This window comes from Mangifera indica, chromosome 13 (assembly GCF_011075055.1).
Source record: "Mangifera indica cultivar Alphonso chromosome 13, CATAS_Mindica_2.1, whole genome shotgun sequence".
Classification (NCBI taxonomy): Eukaryota; Viridiplantae; Streptophyta; class Magnoliopsida; order Sapindales; family Anacardiaceae; genus Mangifera; species Mangifera indica.
In genome coordinates this window covers 1,943,182-1,953,128 of record NC_058149.1, presented here as the reverse complement: position 1 = coordinate 1,953,128, position 9,947 = coordinate 1,943,182, and the positions used below count along the sequence as shown (strand labels likewise).

The 9,947-nt window shown below is 26.7% G+C and overlaps 1 protein-coding gene across 1 annotated transcript; it reads right to left on the bottom strand.

Annotated features, from left to right (window-relative positions):
* Positions 1-1,532: 1,532 nt before the first annotated feature.
* On the bottom strand, positions 1,533-2,707 carry LOC123194274 (transcription factor IBH1-like 1). Its single transcript, XM_044607441.1, has 2 exons — positions 2,526-2,707; positions 1,533-2,282 (listed from the first exon to the last, which is right to left on the bottom strand). Exon 2 carries the CDS (start codon positions 2,279-2,281, stop codon positions 1,706-1,708), a length of 576 nt encoding a protein of 191 aa, XP_044463376.1. The 5' UTR covers position 2,282; positions 2,526-2,707; the 3' UTR covers positions 1,533-1,705.
* Positions 2,708-9,947: the final 7,240 nt, after the last annotated feature.

The window sequence follows — 9,947 nt, the reverse complement described above, 5'->3', positions numbered from 1 at the left end:
TATATAATTTGATATTTTAAATTTGAGGAGTATTCCGATGCTTCTATTTGACACTAAAAATTCTCGTTCAGACGATATTTATAGTAATGTTCTAACTTGACAATTTAGGATATTTGAATTATCTTGAAGGAACTGCAGAAGGGGTTGATTGAGGAGCTATCAAGATTGAGCGAAATTACAGAGCAAGGACAAGAGAAACCCTAAATCTAGAGTTGAAGAAAAGTTCATGGGTGATTCAAACGTTTTGATACAAAAATATATGTTTGTTTTTATATGAAACAGACTTAACAGATTCCGTCACCACTAATAGTAACAGTGACATCTTCTAATACGATTTCAATACAAATTATCCACTAGTCCCCTACATTTCTTTCTTTTCATACAACTACCCATATCATCAAATATATCTTATCATCGAATATTGAATATTACATTTTTGCCCATCATCAGATTGAGTATTGGGTTATAAGATAAATGCAACACTTGATCTCAAGTGGAAAATAAGATTAATGATATAAATAAGGTACTAAGATCCTTGTGAAAACTGATTTCAACATTTTACGTGAGCCTAGCTCAGATTGATGTGTGTGATACACTGCAGGGCTTAATTATTAGTTGAAAATCTTTGTAAATAGACATACATTAATACTAATGCATTGGGCTTCAATGGCTACATTATGTTTGTGTTCCATCATCAATCAATCAAAAACTCTTCTTGGAGACAAAAGAGAAGACATTGCTCATTGTTATTTTGGCAACAATTTAATTTTTTTTTACTGAATATTATTATTCTTCTTTGTTGATACAAACTTCAATAAAACAGTGAGAACTCAATTTTGAGTATCTAATTGAGTATTTGAATAAAATGTCATTATATGATTGTATGATTTTGAATTAAAGATAAAAAAATACTAAATTATATAGTAACACATTATCTAGATACAATCAGTTTGATACTTAAAACTTGGTGCACCGCACACATAGCATTCCTCTACAAATTTTCATTGATTAATTCACTGATGTCAATATACATAGCATAAGTCAAAAGAAGAAAGAAAGAAAGAGACTGTTTGCTTTTTTGCAAGTCCAAGGTTTGAACATTCCCCTTGAAATGTTGAATATATGCTGACCAGGTCTCACTCTTACTGATCAAATTGTTATTCCTGTTTACCCTTAATTTCAATCTCTTGATTAAACTCAAAACAGTACATATATACCTCGGAAAATTATGCGTATAAATCTTTGTACGCATACCAAAATTGATTCTCAAACGTATATAATAAATAAAATGTGGCAATGGATGATATATGGAGGAGAAGAATCCCTGATAAATGCAATTCTCCGAAGAATTTGCACGGCCGTGCAGTTTGTCTTCAACAATACGAAACCCCTCTCAGTCTCTTAACCAAAATTAGTACAGAAGAATAACACACCTTGCTGTGTAAGCGATACTTCAAACGCCAAGAGACATTCAATTCCAATATTCAAAATTTCATATATGAAAGCAAAAAGTGAAAAGAAAATCAAGGGAATTAAGTAAAGTAACATTTATAAATTTATAGAGTTCATATTTACATACCTAGAGGCAACTTCATGATAACTATCTATCTATATTCTTGCAAAAAAGGGAGATAAAATTGAGGAAAGTAAAAGGTAATTAATTGTAATAATATTCGGAATTAAATAGAGAGAATCTACTGTTTGTTCACCATTGTTGATCTTCTCTTGGGTTTTTTGTCTCAGTGGCGTTGGCAAAACTCCTCATTACATCTATTTGAGCTCGAACCGACATTATGTAATCTAGGGTTTCTTCAATCAACAGTGCTTCATCCATGGATTCTCCACCCGGGACTAAGCTTTTCAACACTTGTGTTCTCTTTTTAATCATTTTCTTCGCAACTGATGAAGAGTCGAAACGTTTTGCTCGAGAAGGTGTTGATCTTTTCATCGCTTTTCGAATTCTATTGTAGCTCCTCTTCAAGATCTTCCTGCATCTCGTCCTCCTCCTGCTCACTGTTGAATTCCTCTTTAGCTTCTCGTAATCAGAACCCAGAATTTTTTTGACTAATTCTTCGCCATTTTCGTTGCTTGAAGCGTTAGCAATCAAAGCACGGCTCCAACAAGTTTTACCTTTTCTGGCAGACGCCATCGCCACGTCCGCCGATAGCTTTATCGCCTTCTTTCTCTCGAAAACGCTCATATTCTTCGAAGAATTACATACCTGGAGACCCAATATCCATTTCTTCAGAAACTCCCGCTTCAATGAGCTCGATGAACGCATCCTGCAGAAAAAGATATAGGTTTTTTTTTTTGACTTCTTTCAACTAAATTAAAATATCTGAAAAAGAAGTTGATGTGTAAAGCTTCTTCAAGTAAAAATAATGTTCTTCATGAAAGGAAAAGTCTTGAGTTTAATGGAAGAAAAAATTCAACTAGGGTTTAAAATTGCGCGAATGAATGACTACAAGCAAAAATTAACTAGTTAATGAAGTGGAAACATACGTATGTGAAATTAATGTACGTACCTGAGTAATTGCTAGATATGTTAACCTGTTGTTGCGTATGAAAGAAGAGAAGAAGAAATTAGAATCATGAGATTGTGTGAGGAACAAGATGAGCAAAGAGTTGCAGAGTTACAGATCCAAGAAAGTGAATGAAAGTTTTGAGAGAGATGAAAATGGAGGAATGACAAAGAGAAGGAATATGAGGAAACTCCATTTAAGGGCTAAGAGAGGTGGTGGGCCTTTTAGAGAAAGACACAGCACATGCGGGCACATGGTGTGCATGGCCCACTAGGAAACCCTAGAGAATATATATATATATATAGAAATTTAATAGGAAAATACAAAGAAAGAGAGAGTGAAAAGATTTACAATAAAATAAAATTTTATACATATAATTTTAAGTATTCAATTAGATATTTAAAAATAGTTATATAATGATATATTATTTGGATAGATCAATTATATAATGATACATTATTTAAATACTTAATTAAGTATTTAAAATTATATGTATATTACTAAAAACTTTATGAGTATATTATATATATAAATAAATTATATAAATTTATTTATATAATTTAATGTGATAATATCTAATTAAAGGATTTTGATGTGACAGAAAAAAATTAATAATTATATTATTTAATTATAAATTGTTACTTTAATTTTTAAAGATAAATTCAATTTGTTTGTAAGTATTGTTTTATTCAAAATTAAAGGTGCCTAACATTTGTACGTTGTTGTGAATACAAACAAAATGCAGTAAATGACCAATTGGTTTGTGTTTAAACACAGAAGAGAAATGAATCAGAAATTGACAATTGAATTCAACCTTATGCCTTTTTTCCTTCTCTTTTCACCTTCCACATTGCCAAAACACATTTAATTTCAAATCAATACTATGTTACACATTTTTAATATATAGTTTGAATATACAAATAATACGTTATCATGTGATTGAATGTTATTTTATCTTTAATTTAAAATCATTCAATCACATAATAATTCAATATTTATATACCTAAATTATATATCAAAAGTGTGAACACATAATTTTATTGTTAATTTCATGAGAAATTCGACCTGTGTCCTCGTAGTTGTGCTAGCTAGTTACTATCAGAAAATTTATTTACACTCATGATAGGGATTATATATGGCAATTATTTGGGATTGTATATGAAGTATGTTGTGTTCTTTTTTGCAGCACCAACACATGAGATGTGCTTGATGAGGTTACAGAAGCAAGAAAGCTACAAGCCACTGGGAGAAAATGATTGATTATTGATTGAAAAAGCAGTCTCAATAGTCTTTGAGAAAAAAAATTTAAATTACTCAATCATATAGTAACATGTCATTATTTGTACACGAAGTTGTGCACATTATTTATACTCATAACACTACTTAATAAATAAATAAATTGTTCATCCAAATTTAATTAAATAATTAATCACTGTTTTATTAGTTTAACCATAATGACTTCAATACTTTAGCATGAACTTGTAGTTCATAATTTATGGCAATTTTCTCGAGAGAGGAAGGCCTTTCATCTGTTCTAACCCGCTAATTTTGCAAGCTTAAATTCATAGAATTAAATCAATGTCTAAAAAAGTCAAAATATTAGCCTATATGGAGCTTTATTCAAAAGAGATGGTTACATAATATTACCTATAATTAACTATCATCCTCATACGAAGAAGAGAATAAAGCATTTGAAACCATTCTAGATATTAATTATACTTTGAGCTTAGGGTTCTAATATGTTCAGCTAATTTTTTCTCCTCTTTATTCTTATTAAATCCAATTAAACTAAGTAAATCAATAAAAATCCGTCTCGCTTGGAAAATCTTGCCCAATAATTAGAAAAATAATATTATATACACTCAATTTTGAGTATCTAATTGATACATAAATAATGTATTATTATATGATAAAATGATATTTTATTTTTAATTCAAAATTATTCAATCACACAATGACACATTTTTTATTGTAATAAAAAATCATTTAACCTATAATAACCTTTTATTGTTATTAAGATAGCGATTTAAAGGATAAAAAATATATTATGGTGGATTACATATAAATAATATAATCTTATTTTTCATTAAACTGAAATTTTCGACCAAGTTTTATTGAACCAAACGTTTATAAACATATGATTATATCACATAAAAAGATTAAAAGGTAATATTAATAAAAAAGTAAAGAAATTAAATGGGGAGGGGGGGGCTCTAGTGTTTGAATAGACAACATGCTCACTAGAAAGAGAGAGAGAAAAAAGAAAGCGAAAGGAAGAATTGGCAGGATCCGGAAAATATGGAGAAGTTGAGAAAGAAAATGGGTCCTATGATGAGAAATTCTAGGGCATGAGCTTTGGCTATTGAAAAAAAAAAGTCCCCCACATGGTCTCCACATGGGGGTTTTAAAAGTATTGCCCTTATGAGGCCTCCCTCAATCCTCTGATTTTCTTCAACAATTACTTGTTTTATTAATTTCCATTTATATATACTTTAAGATAATTTTATCTTTATATATATACCTTTTTTTCCGCATTAACATATATATAATTTGTATATATATAACCCATTACATTACTTATATGTAAAAGTTAATTAATTAAATTGACCAAAGTTGTTAAAGAAAGCAACACCATGGTTGCATTGTCAATTCACATGCTTAGTTTTGTGAATATTACGATTCAAACAATGTTGCAATATGCATCTTTAACATTGTGTCACATTCGGAATAAAGCTTGAGCTCGTATGAGATCCGATTAGGTTTGATTCAACTTGTCTCATAAGCATTACAAAATACATAAGAGAATCTTTGTAAAAACTTTAATAAATAATCTCATAGAGGAAAGTAGAGTTTTTTTAAAGCTCTAAGAGGAAATTAGACTTGTTTTAAGATTCATAGTTTTGTAAAACAAATCATAATCATCTATCTTGAAGAATGTGTGAAGATATGGACACTTAGGTCTACTTGTAGACATGTATAAATAATTAACTTTAACTATGTATTTTTGTTCAGTAATAAAATTATATGTACCTAATTTTGTATACGTAGATGATATATTATTATGTAATTCAGTGATTTTGAATTAAGAATAAAACAATATTCAATCACATAATAACACATCATATAAGTATTTAATTAAATATTCATAATAACACATAATTTGAGTACCCTAAATGTATGCGTATCAAATCCTTTTCTTTGCCATGCATTTTCTTCTTTTCAAGTGCCTACTTTGTCTCTCAAATCTTTTTCTCTTTTTAACAATTCTTGAAAGCTTACGCAATATTTGTAACTCTAACTTAATATTTGGCATTGTTGTTCTATCATTTGATACAATGGGACCTTTCATTGCAATGGCAAGAAACCCTTGAAATGAATTTATTTATTAAAGTTTATGTTATTGGGTACAAAAACTTAATTATAGTGTAATTGGAATATCATTAATTAATAGTGGATTCGAATTAAATTGGTTCAAACTTTAATTCACATTCAATTTAAATAATTTGAATTCAAGCTAAAATAATTTCAACTCATCAAACTTAGCTCAAGATCGATGTTGACACCAAAGTTCATCTTGTTAGTAATTTTTTTTTCTTTTTTTGATGATAATTCTTCTATTTTTTTAGTATTTTTGTTTATTAATTTGAATTGTTTTTCTAAATTTTAGTTAAGTTCAAATTGATCTTCATTCAAATTCAATTCGGTCTAAATCTACTACAAAATATTATAGATTTTCTTTGTGGCCTAATTAAAATAAGGCTGATTGTTTCATATACATATTTAGGATCAATGAATATTGAAGTCGCCCATATTATTAAAAAGTATAATCGTCTTATCAATGAATGTGAGCTCAAACTAATATGAACTTGATATCATAGATATAAGCCTGGACCAATGTGAATTGAGGCCGAGGATGATAAATTTAGAGAAAGATAATGTCTTTTTAACTTTACGCAAAATGATATTATTATTATTTTCTTACATAATATAATATTAGCACAAAAACGATATTATTTTAAATTGATTAAAATGATATCATTTATTCTAAATATACGAGTTGATTTTATCAAGCCAAACACTTTTTATGACTAGAGATCAATAGTCTTGCTTACCCATTGTTCAAGTTCAAACTCTCATATAGAGTTTGAACGAACTGAATTGACAATTAAACTTGAAACATCTAATTACAAAACTTTTTTAACTTTCAGAATGAAAGAAATACTTATATAATAATGTTATGTGCATAAATAATAACTACAAATTTATGTACTAATAAAAATATATCACTATGTGATTGAATATTATTTTATCTATAATTTAAAATCGCTCAATTACATGGTGATATATTATCGTTTTTATACAAATTTATGTTTATTATTTTTACATATAATTTTATTGTATATATATAAAAGATCAAACAGTTTTATTTTTTCAACAATTTGTACCAGTATTATGTGAAATAATTTAATGTAATCATGTGTAATATATATATATATATAACAAATAAAGAAAGCGATGGTTTGGGCCCTTTGGGATGGGGGGTCGACTTCCGTAATTTACGGCATTACTTTAAATTGACTCTCTTGCCACTTACATAATTTAATCTTTTGGGTCAAACTTCATTAATGTACAATTGCTTCTCATAAAAAAACAAGGGGAAAAATGAATATTAACAATTCTCTTGTACCCTTAAAATCTTTTATCCTTATTTTGGATTTATATGAGATTATTATTATTATGACGTCTTTATCTCCTAATTTTATCAAAATATCATATTAATATAATTCTTATCGAATCTAATCTCGTACTTCTATATAAACAAATGATTGTATAGGGGTAGAAAATCATTTCGAAAACTCTTTCGATAACTCATTTATAATATTTTATATTTATTCTATCAAAGTGTGGTTATAATATAGATATAAACTTCCAAACAATAGAGTGAATCATATAAAAACCATCTTTTATTCGTTACTATATTTTTCTTATTAATTATACAAAGCGTCACCATTACATAAGAAATACCACTCATTTTTATCTTCTTATGTGAGATCATATACTTATTCTTGTGTAGTTTTAATTTGTATTTTTATAAATATGATATTATACATTTAAGAGTTATATTATATATATATGTAATTTTATGTATAAATAATAATATATTATTATATAATTAAATAATTTTAAATTTAAAATAAAATAATATTTAATATAAAAAAATTTACACATAATTTTACTGTGGTTTCAACAGGGTACAAAATAATAATGACATTAAATAAGGGAGGGAGGTGCACGCATGCATGCACGTGACATATGTACGCAGACACATGTTAACACATGGATGGGACCCTATCTTGTCCTTGAAAAGCTTTACACCAACTCACCCTTCAATCATCACCTTATTTTCCTTAATTTTTTCACCAATCTTCTGATTTGATTTCTTCTTTTCTGATTTTTTATTTTGACGATTTGTAATTATCAAATTTAACTATATTATTATTATTATTATTATGAATCCATGGTATTCCCATTTTCACCAAACACGCTATTATTCCTAATTGTCACAAAAATATTGTTATATGTTGGTTGAGTCAAAGTTTCAAACTCGTATTAAATTTTAAATTCAAATCGGGTTATGATTAAAAATCGTTTTAACCCAGTTTAAGTTAAGTTAGCTTAACTCGATTTAATTATTGTTGAATTAAACTTGAATTTATTATTGGTTGTCTCAATAAATTTGCAAGCTCATAACTTAACTAGAGTAAGATATCAACAAATCTTTAAAAATTTAAAGTCTTGTAATTATATCTCTAAGATTATATTTCCTAATTTTGAATATAGATAGTAAATAATAAATATATAAGTTAAATGGTTTGAATGTAATTGTTTTAGTTGAACTGAAGTTAAACATTTTTGCCTTAAGCTCGATTTAAGACCTTACTAATTCAAGCTATATAATAATATAATCGAATTTAACTCAAGTCAAACAATACTTAACTCAATTTGACTTGACTTATTTGTATTTTTTTCTAAGGTTGAATTGCAATTCAAATGGATCCAACCATCATTATATCATACCAACAGTGGGTTTTAATAAAATTTGAAAGATGAAGGAAAAATTAAAATGAGAAGGTTTAATATACTCTACGTTGTTAAGTTTTTAATGGTTATAACCTTTGAATTATAATTAAACAATGATAAATAAAATTAAATATTTTCATATGTATAATTATAATATTTTCTAAATAACAAAATTATAAATTTTTATAATGAGATTAATTTGTATTATAATAATAATAATAATATTTAAATAACCTTTTTCGACATTGTTATTTTCGAAATTGACTAATTATTGAATAATTGACCTTCCCTGTTGACTAAAGCTTTTCATATTCTTGGTTTGATTGCCCACTTGTCAAAAGGTAACTCTTCCTTCCTAGTAACGAGGTACGAAGTTGGAAATTTTAATTAATTTCGTTCCAAATTCAAATGATTGATTGATAATTTTACCTCATTGAATTAAATTTTATTTTGTCGTTCCTCTTATGTGTCAATATAACTAATTAGTTATATCAAATTCAATTTTGATCGATTAATCAGATTGAATTTATTATATGAATATTTGTAGAATGGTACAGTTATAGTACTATCTATATGATAATAATTAATCTCTCATATGGTTATAAAAAAATTTATGTTAATATAAGATTAATTTATACCATATACGTGAATGATATAATTATCGATAATTTATACAAATTAAATAATTTCATAATAAAAAGTTTAATTATAGACCTTACCATTTATAAGTTGGGTCTTATGAAGATTTCATGTGATAAACTTAGAAAATTAATTTGTCAAGAGGCTCAATTACAAATCATCATCTTTAATTAATTTGGATTAAAATTTTTTAACAATAAAATATACAAATAATATTATGTTTATCTGATTTGAGTTTAGTTATGTTTGTGAAACCTTGATTTATCTAGTACAGTGATTATATGTTTAACACTGTACCTCGGGTTTACCTATCAAATAAATATGGATGAGTCTTTGGTTATAAAAAAAATATATATTATATTTATCTAGTTTTAAAAACCTAATTCAATATTTAATATGTGCATTCAATATCAATCATATGATAACACATAACAAATGATAATGTAATATCATATTGTTACACGCATCTTGGTATAAATTTAAGCCGCCAAAAGGTTCAAAGTTCAATAAAAAATCATTGATTTTTATTTAATTTTGACTAAAAATTGTAACAACCTGTGAACAAAAATATATAAACAATGTTATGTACGTTTAGTTTTAAATATCTAATTGGATATCTAAATGATATGTTATCATATGATTAGATATATATATATATATATATATATATATATATATATATATATATATATATATATAACACGT

Excerpts from the sequence above, each read along its gene's own strand:
- LOC123194274 (XM_044607441.1), bottom strand. The coding sequence starts at position 2,281 with ATGCGTTCATCGAGCTCATTGAAGCGGGAGTTTCTGAAGAAATGGATA.